General features: G+C 44.1%; 1 protein-coding gene across 1 annotated transcript; it reads right to left on the bottom strand.

The window, feature by feature from the left end:
- Nucleotides 1-329: 329 nt before the first annotated feature.
- On the bottom strand, nucleotides 330-21,946 carry fgfr1a (fibroblast growth factor receptor 1a; the record flags this gene model as incomplete). The annotated part of the gene is made up of 17 exons (XM_080531459.1): nucleotides 330-506; nucleotides 625-730; nucleotides 960-1,097; nucleotides 1,231-1,301; nucleotides 1,421-1,543; nucleotides 1,713-1,903; nucleotides 2,826-2,936; nucleotides 3,555-3,676; nucleotides 3,841-3,986; nucleotides 4,462-4,649; nucleotides 7,413-7,554; nucleotides 7,942-8,132; nucleotides 9,116-9,239; nucleotides 13,017-13,189; nucleotides 13,780-13,869; nucleotides 14,025-14,273; nucleotides 21,742-21,946. 17 exons carry the CDS (start codon nucleotides 21,944-21,946, stop codon nucleotides 330-332), a joined length of 2,547 nt encoding a protein of 848 aa, XP_080387585.1.
- Nucleotides 21,947-22,695: the final 749 nt, after the last annotated feature.

Here is a 22,695-nt window from a genome sequence, read left to right as displayed (position 1 = left end):
CAGTCCTGTCTGGTTCTCTTGTCCTGTGGAATGCCCATAGTGGAGAGATGAGTGGGAGTCTGTCCTCTCCCTGCACTGTGACACAAACAGCCACTCCTCGCAATACAAAGTGCCCCAAAAGCACGTCGCCCTCAACCACCAGCCAGGAGACTGTATCAGTTTGTGTCCTTGTCACCCAACAGGCTGGTTGAAACGTTTTTGAAATCCCTCTCGTTCGCAGAGCACCTGTGTTTAGCTTCATCCCTGGGAGTGTGGGGAGATACCAGCCCAGTGGTGCAGCGAGGGGAAGATAGGAGGAGGAATGTCAGGGTTCTGTGGGGGGTGAGGTATCAGCGCTTCTTGAGGGTCACCCCGTTGGAGTGGGGAGGGAACTTTGGCAGGCAGGGCTCCTCAGACCCAGCATCATGGGAGAAGACAGAGTCCTCTCCTGAGGAGCAGGTGGAGCTACGGGTGTCAGGGTAGCTGGGGGAATACTGGTCCAGAGGCACTGAGAGCTCCAGGTACTCCTGGAAACACAGAGGGAAATGGGAATTACGATGGGACGAGAATGTATACTGACAGCATCAGGATATCCGTTTGTGTGATTCCTGTGGGGAAGGGCGGTGTGTTGCTGTGCAGACTCACCTGGTTGGATGTCATGGCCAGGGTGCGGTCCAGATCCTCCACCAACTGTTTGAACGTGGGCCGATGAGAGGGCACGGCGTGCCAACAGTCCCTCATCATCATGTACCTGGAGGGAGGGAGGAAAGGAGGTGAGAGGGAGAGAGAGACAGCGAGGGTTCGAGAACATACAAAATCAATATTAAAAATCTATATTCAAGTCCTCTCGTATCCTTTAAAAAACAAACAAAAAAACCCAAACTCAATTTCACTAAAAGGGAAGACTAATGGTAGAACAATGAATAGACAAGTCAGCAACAGAAGTTAGTAAGAGTAATTCCCTTCGGCAGGCCTCTTACAGTTCATGAGTGCAGGTGGAGGGCTTGTCCATGCGATGGCCCTCCTTCAGCAGCTTGAACAGCTCCTCCACAGGGACCCCGGGGTATGGAGAGCCGCCCAGGGTGAAGATCTCCCACAGCAGCACCCCGAAAGACCACCTGCAGAGTCAGACACAGACCCGGAACAGGACAGCCAGTTAACACAGATCAAACCACACGAACCCACAGAAACATCCCTCATGTTCTACCCATTCTACTACATAGAAAGAGGTGCATGTTTTTTCATACTCACACATCACTTTGGTTGGTGTAGATCCGGTCAAACAGGGCCTCTGGTGCCATCCACTTGACTGGTAAACGACCCTATGGGTCAAATGCTAGTGTTATGGCCAGTTCACTGGAGAAATGGATTACGGTTAGTGGAAGACATTCCCACATTAACTAGCATGGTAGTGGTAAGTGGTGGCTAGTAGCATACTCACATTGGTAGTCTTCTTGTAGTAATCAATATGGTGGATATCTCTGGCAAGGCCAAAGTCTGCAATCTTCATCACGTTATCCTCGGTCACCAAGACGTTGCGGGCAGCCAGATCTCTGTGGATACACTGCGAACACACACACACACACAAACACACACACACACACACACACACACACACACACACACACACACACACACACACTTAGTATCTCTGGTCAAGCTCACTCTCTGCACCATATCAGGAGGTCCCAGCGATGTTGATGTGAGTGGTGTTGGGATTCTCCACACATTACCTTCTTGGAGGACAGGTATTCCATTCCCCGGGCCACCTGGTAGGCACATGAGACCAGGTCTTTGATGGACATGTTCTCCACGGGCACCTGGTCAGGGTTGTAGCAGTACTCCATGCCCGGTGGGCGTCGTGCCCGCAAGTACTCCCGCAGATTTCCCTTCGAGGCATATTCCACTATGACATAGAGGGGACCTGGAGAAGGAGAGACGTGTGTTAAGTGTCTTCATTCAAACACCACTCCATTAGATGGCATGGATAAGACCTCTAGTCTCGCTCTCATCTGACTGACAATCTTTATTCTACTCAAGGACTCTGAGCAGGGAGGATGTCCTTAAGGACTGAGAGGTCATACAGTATGAGAACTAAGCTGAATTATAACCAACAGCTGTGTGGTGTGCTGTATCCTACTGTAATAATGGTGTATTCTGGGCAGCCATTTTTGGAAGGGAAGCACACCATTACAAATCGAGGCATTAAGACTGGACTAGCTGTAACCAGAGAACGAACAAAATCATCCAAATAACTGTTAACACTTTGTACTCAATGTCTACAAGTAAATTCTTAGACTTGCAAACTTATTACCACAGATATGAGGGATGGCACAGATGACATCTCAATGCCAAACAGGTCTGGGGAATAGGGCTTGGAATGTTGAAGATACACATTTCAAGGGACCAGGTGGAAGAAAGAGCTATGAGTAAAGTGTGTTTAGGAAAGGTTTCTGTTCAGCTGTGTGTTTTAGAACGGAAGGCACAGCAACACGCACAAACGGGGTGAGTGGAGGCTAATGTTCCCGTGTTCGGTGCCCAGGCCTGTCAGTGAAGATTTGAAAGATGGCAACCCTGGCAGCAGCTGTGGTCATCTCAAACTGAGTGCTCGGAAGCTGGTGTCAGACTCTCTTACTCATGCCATTCTACACGTCTCCATGGTGATGTGAACATGCTGTGCTTTTTGTGGTCTTGTTTAGCAACTGGACTGAACAATACAATGGTTCCAATTTATTATTTTTTTTGCTCGAAAAAGACATTATGTTCTCATGCTTTTCTCACTCCCTCCATGGTTGCCAGAAAGCAGTGCTGGGTCAGTTGGTGCTCCCTAGCCGTCTGAGACCTACCGTCCTGCGTGCAGGCTCCCAGCAAGTTAATGATGTTCTTGTGCTTCCCAATGATCTTCATCATCTCCATCTCTGAGATCAGGTCTGACAGGTCTTTCTCTGTAGCATCAGCTGAGGAGGGCAAAGGTCATGAGACTCATTATGACATTCACACAACCCTCCTTAATTAGCAAATAACAATATTCCAAGTAGAGCATTCTCATACAAAGCAAGCATGCAGATTTATGCAAATGATTTCAAAGCAAATGTTCATAACTGTTTTCAATTGTTCAACACAACAAAACTGACATTCAAATTACCATATCCAGCACATCAACTGTGGGAATAAGGTATGATCAGAGGCACTGGGCCCTATGAACACCACGAATACAGAGGAAACTCGACACGGACACGCTGGTAGCTATGTGCAAGAATTAACCCCGTCATATATCCAAAGTCTTCCCATACATTAATACTCTGGTCTCCCATTTGCACAGTGGCAAAGAGCCAGCGGCAGATGCCTCTTAATACGACAGACTTATTCATTTGGTGTTGAGGATATAGAAAAATCTATGTTCTAAAATGTAGTGTGCTAGAGTAGTAAGCCATACTACAGTATAAGCTTCATAACCAAGTTTCGTGTGGTTTTAAACACATTTACAACCCATCATAATGTCACCCATTTGCCCACTCATAACAGACAGGTAATCAGCTAAACAAAGAGGGGAAAACCACTTTCCCTTGACTTACATTTCAGCATTTTGACGGCCACTTTGGTCGTCCGGTTTAGCTTCTCTTTGTCAAGACCCAGAGCCTCTCCCATCACCACCTGTCCAAAGCAGCCCTCTCCCAGGGGCTTCCCCAGCACAAGTCTGGGTGGGTTACAGGAAGACAAAGTGAGAGGATTGTAAACGTTAAACTAGGTTTCAACTGAGCTGTACAGGTATGTGATTGTGTAGGTTGGCATTTCATATACATTGCCAGGCCAGGCGTCTGGACCACAGGACTGTGCGGGTTCAGAGGGACGTGAACATACCTTTCCCTGGGCAGCTCCCAGCGTGGGTCCTGGGGCAGCTCATACTCAGACACACCCGAGAGCATAGGGGAGCCACTGGAGGAGAGGCGGGAGGGGCGCACTAACATCACCCCTGAGTGGAGGGAGGAGCTAGAGTCCACTGACACCTGGAACAGAGAAGCTTGCCGTTACTCTCTCATGATGGAAGCAGGAGAGGTGGAAAGAATACAGCAAGAAGGGTCCTAGGGTGGACTGGAAATGGCATAGTATTCTGTTAAACTTTGTGTTGCGTTGTGTTTTAAATGACAGTCGGAAGACAACTTCACCACTAAGACTACATTAAACACAGTGGGAGGAGGAGGCTGGAGAGGAACACCACCTGCAGTCTATTCACACCCAGCTCACTCACCTTAATGGGCTCATTTGGCAACAGGAAGCTCTATGAATTAAGATTTTATTCACACAAGGTATAACACATACCATTTCATGTATGTAACAATAAGTCGAACTTAAACCTTACTTGAAAAGAGATGAAACCAAGACATGAACCATGAGAGAGATGAAAAATGAAGAGGATGACTAAAAAAAGGAAAAGCGGGAAAAGGTATAAAGATTGCAAACCCCCTATCTACTTTCTGTTACCTGTCTGCGCAAGGGGATGCTTTTGGCCAGCTTATGGACAGCCAGCTGACTGTTGAATTCACTCTTCTTGGAGGAGCTGCGCATCTTGACGATGATGGCGGTGGTGACCATGATGGCGATGAGGAAGAAGCCCACACAGTAGATGCCCACCTCCAGGTAAGTCTGGGTGGACGGGGGGACGTGGGGGACTGCTAGATGACGGTAACGCAGAGTGATAGGGGGCAGGAAGTCAGCCGCAAAATCAAACCGCTACAGTAGTACATGCAACACACGCATACGTGCACTGAACAAACCTTTCCTATTAAACAACACACATATACATATATACACATATACACACACACACACACACAAACAGAATACTAACCAGCCTGATACATTCACTAAGACTACTCAGCAGACATGTATAAAAACCAGAGCCCTTGACATCACTGGCACAGAGGGCTGAGCACAACCTCCTATTGTGGCACCATAATCACTTCTTTGAAGCATTGGATTTCACTCCACATTCTTTGCCAGTGTGACCAGCCGTCATAGTCTCTTGTAGCAGAAAGCTGCCAAGTCCTCTTTTGGGCATAGAGTATTTTAGACCCCACAGGCAGTGATTTGGGAAAAACCCAAAGGACACCCAAGCCTAATGCAACACGATGGCCATGGCTCAATTGAGGTTGTCCTATCTATCTATGATCCAAAGCTATTTATCAAATTAGATTTAATGTTACATTTCTGGGTATAAAAGTGTGCAAAGGCTCTGTTTTTAAGCACAAATAATATCATCACTCATACCAAACACACATGCTTACAATAAAACTAATGCACACCTCAAACATCACTCATAACGCATATATCATGTAAGAAGGCATGCCACATTTAGTACATTATATGTGTTCAATTCTATTCTAACATAGTTGTTTATCTAATGGAAATGTCCCATTCTGACAACTTTAGGGAACCAGAAATAATGATTCTACATTAAAGCCTATCTCTGTTTTCAATGGCATGTCTATTTTCATGCTTGTGCAGTGGTTGTTGGTAATAGTTACTATGATTTTATATAGGCCTATCAACAAATTAAAACTCATGCTTTAAAAATCTTCTAACTCCAATTCAGATCAAAAGTTTCTTTTTTCCTCGCTTTTGTGAAAACACCAACATCAAATCATACCAACACCAGAGACACAAGTGAAGTGCTCTTGTGTCTAGAGGCTGAATGACAAGCAGTTTGATAATTGGACAAATGCCCATTCCAACCCAGAGGAATGAGACGTCCACTACAGTGGGCCAATTATCAAAGCAGGCTGTGAACTCACAGCAGGAAATGACATCAGAGATACATGCCATTTAAATTGCTTGTCAAAAAACACTCAGCTTTATACCAAACCAAATGTAAACACCAATTTGAAACCAGAATGGGAGACATAGGTTGAAACACAAACATAGGAGGGAAACACAAACAATACTTAACAACCCTTTCAGAATTTTAAACATAATGGCAATGGTTTGCCTCCTGAAATGTTAAAAAGGTTTATCTCAATTGTATTGTTCTTTAAATCTGTTTTTAAATGCAGAGGGTATCAATAATCTGAAATTCTCTGTTTATTTCTATGGTATATTCTATGAACGTTACTCTAAGGGTTGTGTAGCATGTTGTGATTTCATCAAGACACAGAAGAGAATCATTTCCCATCATGGACCATTATTGTCCCATCCAGACAGATGAATGGGCCAGGTACCATGCTGATAGGGGGGTGGAGGAGGGAGAGGTTTAGTATACACACTTGCCCTGGCCTACTCCATCAACATTGCTCTATGAAGTGGGGTCCACAGTGACCCTATTCTGAGCAATGTAGGCAGTGAATAGCCAGGCCAGAGTGGAGGGGAGGGAGGGGGGGAGGAGAAAGTAGAGAGTCAGAGGAAAGAACCATTGATACCTTTAAAAACGGTCAACCATGCAGAGTGATGAGAGAACCCGATAGAATTGCCCGCCAAGCAGGTATACTCCCCAGCGTCATCAAAAGACACATTCCTCAGTTGGAGGACTTCCATTTCCTTGTCCGTGGTGTTAAGGCCAGCAGTCTAGAAAATAACAAATGGAAGCAGACCCGACAAGAGGCCCAAAGGAAAAAGGGAGGCATGAGTGAAAGATTCTGAAAGGGAAAGACTTGTGGTAGAGGGGTCAGGGCAGAGGATGGGTGGGGGGTTTTCTTGTCCCCCCTGCCCCTCAATCCAACACCATCTCCCAAAGAGTATAACACCCAGAGCCCCGTTAGAGGGCACTGCGAGGACCGGCCCTCCAGTCAATGTTAGTGGAGGAGCTAGTTAGGTAGAGACCGCACCGCTGAACCCTTCAATGGCCCATCACCGGATATCACATACCCCACTCTCATCTCTACATGCAAGAGATGGGCTACATGGAAAACTCCTCAACAGAGCGCATGCATCTCACCATACAGTCTAACCAGGAGACAAACAGAAGGAGATCAGAGAGAGGTAGCCGAGAGTAAGACAGCTGGAAGAACGTGTGTGTGTGTGTGTGTGTGTGTGTGTGTGTGTGAGGGGGGGGGGGGGGGTCAGGGAGACAGAGAGCCGGTGTGAGATCTGAGCAGAGGACTTTGAAGGGCAAGGGAGCGAATGTAATAGCAGTGGATGGCAGGAGAGGCCCTTATTAGGAGGGCATGGAGAGGCATGGGGTAGGAAAGAGAAAGGAGTCCAACATAAACCAAAGCCTAAACACTCAAATCGCTCTGCTGGGAATTTTCCATAGCGTCATTTACAGTCAGGAGCACCGAGGCAGGATAGTGGGAGGGAGGGAGGGAACGAGGGAGGAGAGAAACAGCTGAAGTTGTCCCTACATAAAGCCCTAGCTCTCCAGGTGGCCCTAGCAGCCCCTCCTTCCTAGAGGTGCTGTGTGCAGCTCTGTGCTGCTGCTGCTGCTGCTGCATGACGGTTACCTTGCCTGTTGACGATCAGCCAGGCCGACTGATTGGCCTCTCCTATATAATTGGATACTTTACAAATATACTCCCCGCTCTCCTCCTCAGTGACATTGTAGAGGGTCAACACCTGAGTGTCCGAGCTATTGACCCCAGAGTGCTGGAAACAAAAACAAGTCATGTGCAGGTCAGCAAGACCAATGGTTGGTTAAAATTATCAGGGTGAGGTGGAAAAAGCAGTTGTCTCTGTTGAACAAGATTACAAGCGTTTGTTAAAATTGACTTTCCTCTCAGTAGTAGTTTAAATGTCTTAAATAGATTGAATCCTTTAGGGGGGATACTATTTGCACTCCTTTGCGGACATAAGAGTTGACGTAACAGGAAACGAAAATGATAACAAACAAAACAATAAAGGGAGCAGCTTATGAGTACCACACTAGTTGATTGACTGCATAATTTTAACATAACATGGAGTGTCATGCTCATCCCTTTTTCATCCCACATGAAATGTGAATAGTCTGGTGGTACAGTTAGTATGATTGTCTACCTTGAGGACGCGGACGTATGGTAAACCATCAGGTCCAACACGACTTCCGTTGACTTCTATGTGCTTCAGCCACTGGATGTGAGGCTGAGGATCACTAAACACCTTACACTCAAACTCCACATCACTGCCCACCACCGCAGTGCGATTGGCTGGCAGTCCAGCCTGCAGGATGGGTCTGTGAGGGGAGCGCTCTGCAATATAACACACACACACACACGCACACACATTTAGGATCCAAATGGACATTACAATAAAAAGCCAAAGTACAGTTATCAGTGATGAGGTATGTTTGATTTGGGAAACAAAAAAACTAATTGTGTCGACAGCCCAGACAATTTGGCCCTAGTTGAGACTGATTCTAGACAAGGTTACAAGCTTGCTCTGATCTAATCTCTTTTCATAAATTAGAGCCAGTAGTTTCACAGCCAGGGTACTGGCAGTCTCACCCAAATTATATGACGCCTGTATAATTGCTGCCATTTGGCCAGAATAGCCTGATATACAAGTTGCAGACGGGTTTTGAGCGGCTGCCCTGAGAAAGAAATGTTCGAGGGGCGCCATTTTGATGACTGATACCTCCCCAAACCATACTAATGAGCACAGCATTTGGCAGAGGAACAAATGTTCTGGCCTCAGATGATTGCCTGATAGAGAGTTCAGTGTGGCGCTTTGCACACACTTGGAAAGCTATACTCCATCACTCAAATTATCTCACAGCTGATGAGGGTTTGGGAGTGAAGTCAGGCCGCGCCCACAGATATCCCCAGGGACATCACTGCCTATGGAAGTGGGGCTTTGATTTACAGAATCAATGGAGCATGAGGTAGTCACAGGGGCAGGTCCTGGTGGGAATAATCATTTCACCTTTCTAAATAGCTTAATTGTTCAGGCCACCAGTAAACACGTTTAATTTCTCAAATGGGTGATATGACACGACAGGTCAGCCCGGAGTGCCCATGTGACTGTCCTTGTGCTCTTGGTAAAAGAACACCATTATGTCAATGAATTGGGCCAGGTGTTGTAAACCATTAGCGATATTGAACCAACACAACACATGCGACATGAATACCCAATTGATGATTAAACCAGGTAGGGGGATTAGGCTTGGCATTCATAGCAAGGAATGTCCCAATACAAAGACAGAGAGGAGAGAGAGAGAGGGAGGGAGACATACCGACAACGTCCAGCTGGTAGGTGTGGTTGATGCTGCCATGCTCGTTTTCCACCACACAGGTGTAGTTCCCCTTGTCAGAGGGCACTACGGACTCCATGATAATGGTCCACATGTGTTCTCGAACCTACACATTGGAGAAGAGAAAGGTTACGGGAGGAAGTGTATAGAGCACAACTGATCAGGCCAATGCACTGCTAGGATATAACAAGGTAACAGAGAGAACTGGAAGACCTTAATAGACCCCTGAAGGATGTTTTACAAGGCATTCAAGACATTGTATCAATACTAAAATGATTAGAGATACAAGAACATCATCTCCAGATGATGGGGAAAAAAAGCTGACCTGGTACAACAAATCGAACATTTCTGGAACTTTTTCAATTCATTTCAGGAATTATAATTTTCTCTGACATTGAGGTTTACGGTACATTAACCTCTCAAGAACACATTTAATTTGTCATGATAGTTAATTTTTTGCCATTTTGTACAAATAGCTAACGAGTTCAATCATGTGTAATGCAGATCACAAGAAAACTCTGATTTCATTTTTTCCATTCAACATGCTGGAGGAATGTTCAAACGTTTATGGTGCAGCAGCTGTACATTTGACAACTGTATCAATCAATGAGCCCCTCTCATTTTACATGTCTTATGAAACTGTTGTGCTAGCTAGATTGCTTGAGGCATATAATATCCAGGAGCATTTAGACACACTGGGGGGGACAGTGTCTAAGTGATGACATACCCCATGTATGTCACAACCTGTTTTAAATCGGCTCTATGGACAAGTTACAGCCTGTCCACATCTCAAGCAAAATCTTGCTTTCTATAATTATTCCAAGTTATAATTTGTCTACCATAAATCTGCCAAGACCGGCAGTGTGCGATTAAACTCTAACAACCTCTCAGGCAATGGCAACATCAAACGTGCATACACACAGACTGCCTTACAGTTTCCCTCATTTAGCTTAATGTGATGTGGGACTACAGCTGCCTCTGGCCAGATGTTTTGTGCTTGGGTGAATGCATGTGGTCTGCATTATTTCCTCCTCCCGTCTCCATACATTGTGAGCATTATGAACAATAGAGCCGTGGTCGTAAAACTCTGGCTGAGGGAGGGTTAGAGTGCCCCATTCATAGACGTGCCCAGCCGCCAATGTAGACCTTTGCACCTTGACTGAAAAAACAGCAGCCAGATGGTAAAGTGTGCTGCCTGGCTAGGGGAGCGAAGGCAGCTGAGAGGAAACTCCTTAATGTGTCCCAGCTGGGGGGGCCTGCCGAGGACAAGGCTGGACAACACCTTGATGGGAAGAGCAGATGCATGGGGTGCTGTGCCTGGGCCCCCTCCAACATACGAGCACATCCTTTACACCATGTGAGGCTGTTGCTAGTGAACAGAACACACAGCCATCTACATATATGTTACACTGTGTACAGATGCTATCACGATCGGAATAGCAAAGTAAACTATAAACTCTTCTCCACGCCCATTACTGTGAGCTGTTTACTGCGAGTCTAACTTTTGAGTGCACCCAAACACAAGATTGCCTTGTAAACTGAACCTGGCATGTAGTTTGTCAACAGGCAGCATCCAATTTGAACCGTACCCTCACTTGACTAAAACTGAAATGAAATTGAACCTAAACTAAAATCCTTAAAGTGCAAATTATGTTGAAAAGTTGATGGATTGATATTATTTCTTACGTAAACATATGGGTAAATAATAAGTATTCAAACACCATGTTTTAATTGAACATATTTCCATTAGAGCTATTTACATAAAATGTAGACCAGACATTAGTATTAACTCGTAAAACTATACAGCTTACACTCCAACCCAGAAAAAAGGTATTGAACACAGTAAGAAAAAGCACTAAACCAGCTTATGCCAATAATGAGTTCTCCTACCTGTGCTAATTAGAATCAGCTGGGTTAGTGCATGTTGGTGGGTAATACTTCCACTTCCAACCCTTGAAAAAGGGTTCCCCATCTCTGAATGCAAGTAAACAAATCATTTGTCACCAAGCTTTCCAGCAAGAAACATCTCATGATGGGTAGAGGCAAAGAGCTCTCCCAAGACCTTCGCAACAAGATTGTTGAGCAGCATAGTAATGGCACTGGTTACCGACGGATTTCTCAACTCAACTAAATTACTTAACTAAATGTTCTAAATGAACTAAATGTTCTTATAAAGCACCATAGGGGCCATTATCCATAAGTGGAAGGAACATCACTCGACCTTCAACTGGTCATGGTCAAGATTTCTGACCAGGCAGTCAGAATGTTAGTCAGAAGAGTAGCCCAAGAGCCAAGGACCCCTCAAGCAGAGCTGTAGAAAGACCTGGAAGCAGCGGGTACAGTTGTCACAAAGAAAACAATAGGCAATGCACTCCACAGCCACAGTCTCCATTCGCGATCACCCGGAAGACTCCATTACTGAAGAAAAGGCATGTTGAAGCTCGTTTGAAGTTTGCTACAGAACATGAGAAGCCTGTAGATTACTGGGAGAATGTAGCCTGGTCAGACGAGACAAAAACCTAACTTTTCGGCAACAATACGATGCGCCATGTTTGAAGGAGAAATGGCTCTGCATATGATCCTAAAAATAGCATACCTACAGTGAAGTCTGGAGGTGGAAGCATCATGGTATTGGGCTGTTTCTCTTCACATGGTACTGGTGAAATCCATATTATCAAAGGGAAGATGAATAGAGCCATGTATGGAAATTCTTGAGAAGAATCTGTTGCCATCCACCAGGATGATGAGGATAAGACTCGGGTGGATCTTCCAGAAGGACAACGATCCAAAACATACTGCAAAGGAGACTCTCAATTGGTTCAAGAGCAAGAACATAAAAGTATTGGACTGGCCTAGTCAATCGCCAGACTGAAGGAACTGAAGATCAAGATTCACCAGCACTTTGAATTGCCCCTGTTGTATGAAATGTGCTATACAAATAAACTTGCCTTGCCTTATCAGGGGGCCCCCCAGAATCTTCTAGATTTAAAGACTGTGTGTTGAATTCAACCCTTTGGATTGGGGGTAAGACCCTGCGAAATACCAGCGTCATGTCCAAGGGTTGCACTTGTACATCAAGCACTTGTACATCAGCACTTGTACATCAAGCCGCCTCACACTACGGAAACAGGAGATAGGCTCCTGCCGCCTAAAGGCCATTAAGCTCGAGAACCATCGATTCTTACTGTGTTGAAGAATTGGCCAAAATCCCACCTGATCACTGCAAGAGATACATTTTTTGTACAGGAAGAGTCTTGAAGCTGTCATTGGATACATTTCAGTTAGCGTGTTTTAACTTTTTTTTATGGATTGGAGTGTTACAATTTCTTTAGCTGTGTTGTTTTATTGAGTTAATACCAATGTCTGGTCAAAAGTTTAATGTGAATAGCTGCAATGGAAATATGTTGAATAAATTAAAATACATTTGAATTGTTGAATATTTATTTATTTATTCCCCCATTGTCATCATTGCCATGCCTAGCACTGTATTGACACCGAAAACATAGACAGGCTTTATGAATGTAGTAAAGCACAGACAGTCACATGGATGAAATGAGGACAGCCAGGCGTACCCTAGCTCTAACGGATGGCTAACATGGCCCTCCTTGAGGCGTTCCTATTGTGGCACAACCATCCCTTTGTGGCATAGGATTTCACCTTGCATTGTTCCCCCGGTCAGGTGTGAAACTTGCCCCTGCTTTCCAGCAGCTAACAGGCCTACTGCTACCGGGGGAGGGGACTGGTGATCTAATGCAGTGGTGAGATCACTATCGCATGTGTTGTTGTGGTCGGTGGGTTAGGGGTGATTCAATCAGGTTCACTGTGCGCTCGCTCTCTGGCCAGTCTAGTGTGAGTGGATGAAATCAGGGGATCAGGGTTTTACCTTGAAGCCTCCGATGCGTTGGTCCCTCTTGAACTCCTTGCCATTCTTGTACCACTTGAGTTTGGGGATGGGATTACCATTGGCCCAGCATCGGAACTTGACGGTCTTACTGGCCGGGACAGCGTGAAGCTTCTTCTCCATCTTCTCAGGTTGAGCCCACTGTGGGGCCATTGCTGAGAGGCCAGTGATTGAAAGAGAGATAATGAGAGAAGTAAAACAAGCTGAATCCCTCCTCGGTTGACATGATATGACAATGGTAATGTACAAGGTACAATGGTAAAACACATAGAAACTCCGGTCTATGACTGATAAGGCTCTGGGGAGCCAAGGTCATTGTCAGGGGTGATGGCTGCCTGCCTGCCATGCTAGCTGCTTACTTCCTCATGGGTACACCAGGCAGCAGTAGCCAGTTGACCATGCCTGACTGACTTTATAACGCCCTGTAGACTCAAACTCTAATCAGGGGACGTCTGGGGTTGACTAGGTAAGTCAATAGTGTGACATTCCTTACTGTAGGTGTAACCAACACTGTGGGCTAGGCCCCTTGGATCACAACTGTGGCTTTGGAGTGAAATCCTAGATGAGCAACAAACAAGCCTGACAGGGGAATCATATATATATGGCTAAAATGGGAAATAATTCTCTGTTAGGCTTCTCCTGACTAATGCCATGACATAATACATTTCATAACCTAAGCCAGCACACCCCCGTAATGGACCTTTACTACTGTCCCCCTGACATCAGGTGGTGAGATGACACTTACGTAAAAGCTTTTGACTGCTAGATAGCTTTGCCTCCTCTGAGGAAGACTCATCCTCCTCATCTTCATCTTCAGAGGAAGCCAGGATATCAACTGGTGTTAAGACACAAATAGGAGAAACACTTAACAATGTGAAAAGTCACTTAAGGCAAATACTGTGCCTCCCTGCATTGTCATGTACCTTTCAGTTTCTTAGCACAAGAACGTTGCTCTGTGTTCTCAGTGCTACAGTATGCATCTGACCTTACCTGTGACATTGACAGAGAAGTAGACGCTGTGGTTGCCGAAGGTAAAACAGGCATACAGGCCAGAGTCAGCTGGCTCCACCCCTTCGATCTCCAGCTGACCCTTCCGTAGACGTGTGTGGTCTCCGTCCAAAACCGCCGCGTGGTCCTTGGTCCAATTCACAGCATGCAGGGGGTCTTTGTCCATGCAGCTCAGCTCCAGCCGCTCCCCAGGGTAGAGGGTGTACAGCTCTGCTTGTGTTTCCACAGGGACTAGGAGAAAAAAACAACAGGGAATAATGCGGTCTGAGTGTTTTCCTATACAACACCATACAAGACAAATCAAAACACTCAATGATGTCAAGCTACCACAAGCAGTAGATTTATCATCCAAATAGGGAAACCACAAGCAGTACATATCCTTATTACACTGGGAGCTGTGAGTACACCCCATAGTGTAGATATGCAACATAATACCAAAAGCAAACAGGGACATCCGCAACACACCCAGTCATAAGGAAACTTGCATATTGTGCATATAGAAAATTCCAACTGAAAACACTCCAGAGAAGAGATTGAAAATCTGCAACACTGACTGGGTAAATAATTAACCATAGATGGTGGCAACATCTATGGTGTAATCAAACTGCCTAATAAAAAGGCATGTCAGAGGTTTACTCTTAAATCTTCAGCTCTATATGGAAAAGGGATCAGAAAGACAATGGAGAAGAGCTCTTTCCTTCATGTCCCTGAAACTACCATCACGCACATTCATGGCTGGCTTATTGAATCCTAACTCTTGTTTGTGTTTGCTGAGCTGAACATGGAGCTGCAGCCTCTTATCTTCTCCACCCAATCCCTGCCTCTCCTCTCCCCTAAATTAAATTGCAACCAGAATTAGTCAAGGGCCAATCGTCAGGCTGGCAAGGAGCTACTCGAGAGAGGAAGGTGAAATTAGATTAGAGGAATGGGGAGGGGGGCGGTGTCACAGAGCTAGACACCTGAGCCCCCTGTTCTCAACGACTACATAGTCTATGAGGGGGAGGGGGTAACCCAATTATGTTGACACATTGTCCATCACAATGGTGTTGTCTGTCTGGTTACAAAGGCAGAGAGCGTCACTAGCTAAGTTGACTGGGATGTTGTTCTCTAGATGAGGCGCATGTTGTCGAACAGACCCTGAAAAATCATCAGAGGCCTATACCTGGGCAATAGCCATAGGAAGGAGGCTATATTTATCAATTACTGTTCCTACCTTATATTTATCCCTGGCATAATCACTGTGATCAATATAGGTCAATGTTGTTGCATCTTTTGCTTTTCTTGTTTACTTCTCTCCCACAACCATCTGTCAGTGTATTATTGTTGAATTCAAATCCAGCTCTTATGATTACATTGTAACCAGAATGTCTCCAGACATAATCGTAAGAGAAAGAAAAAAGGTGAATTCAAAAAAAGAACTCTCATCACTGGGTTTACAGCAAATGCTAAAAACACTGAAAACTGAACTGAACATACAGTACTCTCTGTGCAACATAAACTAGGTGCTTCCTTAAACCAGGGAGCACACCCATATAGCGTACCCTCAGGACAACATTGGCAAACCTGATCACAGTAATCCTTCCCCCTGTCTCAACAAAGGCCTCCAAACAATGAAGGGGGAGAGGGAGTAGAGGAGAGCTAGAGTGTATGCACGAGAGAGAGAGAGAGAGAGAGAGAGAGAGAGAGAGAGAGAGAGAGAGAGAGAGAGAGAGAGAGAGAGAGAGAGAGAGAGAGAGAGAGAGAGAGAGAGAGAGCGAGAGAGGGCCTGCAGCGGCAGGTTCTAGTGCCAGTTGCCATGGTGACCTCAGTTGGGCCTAGTAAAGGTATTTCCTGGATCACATATGTCTGACAGGCCCTTAATCCCAGCAGGAAAAGGGGCCAGGGGGTAGGATCAACTTTCTCCTCAAAACCAAAACCAAAGGAAAGTAGAAGAGGCATTTAGGGATGGGCTAAAACTATCCAATTGAGAGACAGCCTAATCTTAAAGTCTCTGCAGCATAGGGCCATCTTCTTGCTGTTCGCCTTTTGAGTCGATGGAGCTGACAAGACTGTCATTATAGCTGTATTAATAGCTGCCCTAACCCCAAAATGTACTTGTTGATTTGTTGTACAGCAAAGCCTAGTTTGTGTTTTTGTCACACACTTGCTCACACTCTCAACTGGGATCAGGAACAGCAAAAAGTTGCATAATTTTAATCTATTCATGAACAGTCATTGACTAAAAACCTTACTCTTACATTGTGTGTCTACGGTAATAGATTATTTATTTCAACCCAAGACATTTTCTAAAGGGACAAAATTCTACATTCCTTTGGTGGTTCAACAGAAAATAGGTACCAAATGTGGCGTACATGACTGTGCATATAGTTAACAAGATTGTTTATAAACATTCATTCCATTATTATTTCCTGTCTGTAAGGGATATGTGCATTTCTATGAATAAGAATATAAGAATATGGATGTGGTGAAAAGGCAAAGAGAACCGAAGAACTGAGATTTCACTTGCTTTCCATGAGGAAGATGTGCCTCAGTTCATTCTTCTGGTTCTATGATTGGATTAAGATTGGATTAAGATTCCTGCTCTCATGCCCTCTTCCAACCATTCGGAAAAATTGATTGACATCCATGAAAATCTACTTAATTAGACAAATCATGAAAGAGATTTTGCTTAAGGAGTAAGCATGCAACACACGGCTCTAAACACACAAAAAAGGTGTAGGACTGGCTCCAAAAACAGAGCACATTGGCGCCAGTCTACACAACCTGCTCTGGCTTCACGAGAGGAAGCAATACGCCGCGTGAATGACTGTTGGGATTTCCTGTTCTCTCAGAGCCAGAGTGATGGTTGAGTGCAGTACAGAAAGGCCAGTTAAAGCAGTGAGATGGCGTGGGGAGAAAGACCACTCTGTAACCGGTCTCCCCCCACTGGTTTGACCCAGCCAGGGAGTGATAGAGGGAGGGGGAGGGGTTGATTGTGACAATAGACAGGAATGGCAGGAAGTGATAGAACAGCACAAAGTCTATTAGCAAAGTAAACCCCCAGCCATTATTGAGGTTAACTGCTTCTACTGAAAGCAATTCTCCACCCCTCAAAGAACCATGCATGTTGAAAACTGGTACTGATTAGCCTAGTGCTTGAAGAATGGAAAAGTCTGAAACCACAGTTCAATTGTTGTAAAAGGAAAATAAGAATTGGAGCCATAATAGCTTACATACAAAGCTTTTCTGTGTATTTTATTTGGCAAACATATTTTGCTACGTGGCAAGCAAACTAATACAAATAATCAACACGTCCCTTTCATCAGGATTTTCCCCTGAAATCCTGAAAACTGCAGTTATCAAGCCTTTACTAAAAAAAGAATGGCCTAGACCCATTTCTACTAAACAACTACAGACCCATATCAAGACTTTACAGGAAAAAATATTGAAATAGTTGCCCACGATCAACGTAGCAATTATTTGACCCAAAATTATCTCTTTGAGGATTTTCAATCAGGCTACATAGGACTGAAACGGCCCTTATTAAGGTCCTTAATGACATTCGTGTAAACACAGATTCTGGAAGTCTCAGTTTTGGTACTACTACACCTTAGCTGCCTTTGACACTGTAGACCACAACATTTTAATAGATAGACTAGAAACCTGGGTAGGACTTTGGGCACTGCCCTAAACTGGTTTAGATCCTACCTACAGGACAGAAACTACTATGTCTCCATTGGCAACTTTGTGTCTGACAAAATTAAAATGACATCTGGGGTCCCCCAAGGATCAATCCTTGGCCCCCTTCTATTAAATCTCTACATGCCTCCATTGGGACGCATCATAAAAAAGAACTAAATTGCCTACCACAACTATGCATACACTTAAATCTACATAGCCCTCTCACTGAACGACTATAGTCCCATCGACAATCTCTGTAATTGCATTGAACAAATAAATGCCTGGATAACAAAAAACTTCCTCCAGCTAAACAAGGACAAAACGAAGATAATTGTATTCGGTGCACCTGACAAAAGATCGAAAGTCAGTGCAAAACTTGATTCTCTCTCTTCAAACAAAAAAACTGGTCAGCCTTGGTGTAATTCTAGACTCCAATCTAAACTTCAACAGCCACATAAACTCGATAACTAAATCTGCCTACCATCACCTGAAAAACATAAGAATGAGAGGTTTCATTTCCAAACAAGAACTTGAAAAGCTCATGTTTCGAGTAGACTTGATTATTGTAATGGTCTACTAACAGGGCTATCTAAAGAGCTGTTTGTAAATTGCAGCTCATCCAAAACACCACTGCTAGGGTCCTAAAAACACACATTACACCAATCCTGAGATCTCTATATTGGCTACCAGTCTCAGGCTACCAGTCTCTACCAGAATTGATTCTAATTACTCCTAATTGTATACAAATCACAAAATGGTCTTGGACCAAAATACATCAGATCTCCTCCCACCCTATATTCCAGCAAGGCCCTAATGTCAACTGAGACTAATCAGCTAATCATTCCAAGAATGAAAGCAAAACACAGTGCAGCAGCTTTTAGTCACTCTGCCGCGAGCTCCTGGAACAAACTCCCTGAAGAAATCAAACAGGCCTTAAATGTATTCTCTCTCTCTCTCTCTCTCTCTCTCTCTCTCTCTCTCTCTCTCTCTCTCTCTCTCTCTCTCTCTCTCTCTCTCTCTCTCTCTCTCTCTCTCTCTCTCTCTCTCTCTCTCTCTCTCTCTCTCTCTCTCTCTCTCTCTCTCTCTCTCTCTCTCTCTCTCTCTCTCTCTCTCTCTCTCTCTCTCTCTCTCTCTCTCTCTCTCTCTCTCTCTCTCTCTCTCTCTCTCTCTCTCTCTCTCTCTCTCTCTCTCTCTCTCTCTCTCTCTCTCTCTCTCTCTCTCTCTCTCTGTACTTATTTTATGCTGTATGTACAGCACTTTGAATTGCCCCTGTTGTATGAAATGTGCTATACAAATAAACTTGCCTTACCAAACCCAAAGACAATAACCGTGGACCATCACGTCTACTTACATTACACTTCTACATTAGCTTCATCACATCTCTGATAGTCAACCCTGTGTAGTGCCTCTGAGCCCCCCCACCCCCCTCTGTCTGAGGACAGTCCGCCTTGGGGCAGCCATGGCAGCTCTGGGTCTGAGTCCTCTACTGAAGTGTCAATGTCTTTTCTGCTTTGACTGACAGCACCCCGGGCCTCGAAACAGGAAACAGATCTCAGAGTCAAAGGAATCTGCTGGGAACCAATATTCCCATGTGGCCCCACCTTTGTACGACTGGTCTCCCTTTGAGTCTTTTCTCCTTTTTTGGGGGGGGGGGGGGGGGGGGGGGCTTGTCTCTCCCAACTTAAGAGACAAGCCACTAACAATTACTCAAGACCGCACATGTTACACATGTTTAGAAACACAGAAAACAATCCCCAACCCTAGCTATAATCCATAAGGGGGGACATTTTAAATTGGGATCAGTAAAATAGTGGTCTTGCACGCATACAATTAAACTTGATTGGTTTCAAGAATATTCTATCAACACAAAAAAAATGCTTAGAATAATCTTAAGAAACAAAGTAAAAGTCATAAAACATAGCCATTTCCACATAATATAGCCATTTTGTTTAGTCACCCAAGACAAAAGGAATGTGACCAAATGCTTCTGCTGTGATTGTTTGTCGACAGCTGAAGCCATCAGTCACCCAGCGGGGGAGTATGGGGAAAGTGATGCATTCCCAAATAGAGTGTAAGAAGGGTGGACTGGAGGAAAGCAGAAGGGTGAATAGATAGTACCTGACCATGTCCCCACCACACCAGCAATGTATCCCCTAATCTATTCTGTAGGAAAAAACACTTCTCAGAAACCCTATCTCTGAGCCAAAGGGAGGGCTCAAAGTATAATCTTTTAAAAAAAAAAATCTAAAACCAGCTAATTTATAGTTTCCATGGCAGTTAACTCTTCTACCAGTGACAACAAATACCTTTTCATTACAAAGGAGACGAAAGGAGCAGAGACTGCTAGGTAGTTGAGCTGCCCTTGGGCTACAGATGGGAGCCATTAACTCCCTCCCTGTCCCAGTGTTGGGATAAACACAGCCCTGCCTAGTTTATTTTAAGAGTTACAGCCCAAGAGAGACCCTCTTTCATAATTACTCTAATTATAATGCAGGGCTTTATCATATTATTTTTGTAGCACTCTACTTCCGACTGCTAAGTGTAAACATCCAAAACTATCTACCCACAAGTCCAGGCAGCCATTACACTATTGGAATTTAGCCAAGAGACACATTTTTCAGGATTCTGTTTCAGCGACTTTTCCCCTTTTTTCAGCTGAACTTGTATAACCACTAGATTTCCTTTTTGTATACTACCTACAAGAATCAATATAAAAACACAGATACTAGTTGTGTTTCCATAAAAAATATGCAGATTTCAAAAATGCGAATCATGAAATGCGATTCAAGCTGGGTGTTTCCATAAAAGTAAATCGAATTTCGAAATGCGAATCATGAAATGTGGAGCATTTCCATTAACTTGGTTGGAGCGAATAAGCTAGGCTACGTAAAACGTAATTTCGTCAGAGTATTTCGTCAGTATATGTATAGGCCTAGTTTGATGCAAAGAACTCTCCTAACTGCAATGCAAAAAACACATACGTAATCTTTTTAAAAGTACAATAAAGCTTCATTACTTTTAACAAAGTGTGGTGTTCGTGCGTCTCCAGCAGTGCAATATCTGTAAACATACTCTTTGTAGACTCTCCACTCAGGGTAGCTAGATGGGATTGACAATTTCCAGCCTAACCACAGTCTAAAAACCACTAAATCCACCAAAAACCAGCCTATCTGGCAACCCTGTCTCGCTGCTTCAGACTCTTACACTTGTTGCGCAAAATGGGCCAGGGTTTGTCAAATCCTTTGTTGGGCATCTCATTTCTTAAGTCCAGGGAATAGTGGCATTTCTTTGCTGTTTGCCATCTAAGACATGTTTAGCAGACATGTTTTCATCACGCGTAAGGGAATAACCAGGAAGATGCAGACAGCAGAAACAGCTGAGGCACATTAGTTGAAATTCGCTACGTCAGAGTTGACCTGTTTCCATAAAACTTGATGCGTGTCAGAGGTAATTCGCATAAGGCAAAAACCACCTCACGCGAGCGTATCAACTTTGAGCGAATTAGAGGTGATTTGGATCGAGTTTATGCGAATCAAGCCGTTTCCATAAGATTTCTCATGCGAATCACCTTGAAATGCGAATCAGAATGTTTTATGGAAAAGCACCTACTGAGAACATAAAGGTATATTCTCTGGGTACAAATGCAGCCCAGTCAAATCCAGTACAGCTCATTACATCCACACCAAATACAGGGAAATGGATGGGGGCTGCACTGAGGTCACAAAGAGAAAAACCTCACAAAGATTGGAAAGGTCTCCCAAACACAGTATGGCACCAGGCATAAATCTAGATCATTGTTTATGTTTGTAACTAGATCTCATCTCTAAATCCAGATAGAGGTAAATTTATAAAAATCTGAAAGACCACTGACATGTGACATGTGACCTAACAGTCAGGAATAAGAGCCAGGAAAAGATCTTGTGGTTTGATTTGATTGGAAATATTTATCAAGAGAAATTGTGACACAAAATGGAAATACACTTTTGTGGTGGACTGAAGTGATGTACAGTCAAAAGGACCATGATCATGGGAGTCTTACCTTCATCAGTGATGGCAGGCCGAGCCTGGGCTGTCTGCTCGCCCAGAATCAATGCCAGAACCAACAGCATACTCCGCACCACCAACATCCTGTGGAGGGCGCTACAGCTGGTGACTGCTCTGGGAGTGGAACTCCATTTGGACGTCCAGGGCATCAGCAATGGGCCATTCACTGTGCCAAACTGAAGAAACACAAACATAACCATGTAAACGTGAATTGGGAAATCTCACATAAATATCAACAGTCACTAAAAGCTATCTAGAGCTATAGCTAATTCAAGCACAGTAACATATAGTTATCTTCTTTCTGTTCAAAACCTCATGTGAGCATTTAGCAGACAAGCCATGTAAACTAGGAGTTAAGATAATGAGAGGAAATAATCTGAGACACTCTCATACACCTTCCCAAGGGTTCAGATGCTTTTTATGTAAAAATGTGTCATATGAATCATATGAAACAAAACACCTCTAGACCAATGATGCACACCTTAAAATGAATGGCCTGCTGGCATGGCATATATTGCCATAAAAAATGTACAGTAGGTACTTAAATTTCAAGGTGCTTTGTGGTCTGCATTTCAATTTGCAGGCATTCTCTGTGTGATAAGAAAATGCAGAGCATGCATTGAATGCATTGGTCATAGTACAAAACAAAGGAAGAGAAAGTTTTGTTTTCAGAACAAAATTGTTTGCGCAAACAAATGGGCCTTTCCAGCGTTATCATTTCGTGTGATTCATCATAATAACAAGCAAACACGAGGAAGAAAGCTGCAGAAGCATCACCGCAAAAAACATATTCAGCTTTCCTTAATTTATAGCCTACAGGGTAAAAACAGCAACATTCACATTTTCACAAAGAGTATTTCTATGCTGCAACAGTAGCCAAAACACATTTTACAAAATTAGGCTACACAATAACAATAATGTTATCTGTGTTGATCTAAAAAAGGCAACA

This window comes from Nansenia antarctica (assembly GCF_963989245.1).
Source record: "Nansenia antarctica genome assembly, chromosome: 5".
Classification (NCBI taxonomy): Eukaryota; Metazoa; Chordata; class Actinopteri; order Argentiniformes; family Microstomatidae; genus Nansenia; species Nansenia antarctica.
The sequence above is the reverse complement of the archived record's forward strand: the minus strand, read 5'-3'. Positions and strand labels throughout refer to the sequence as shown.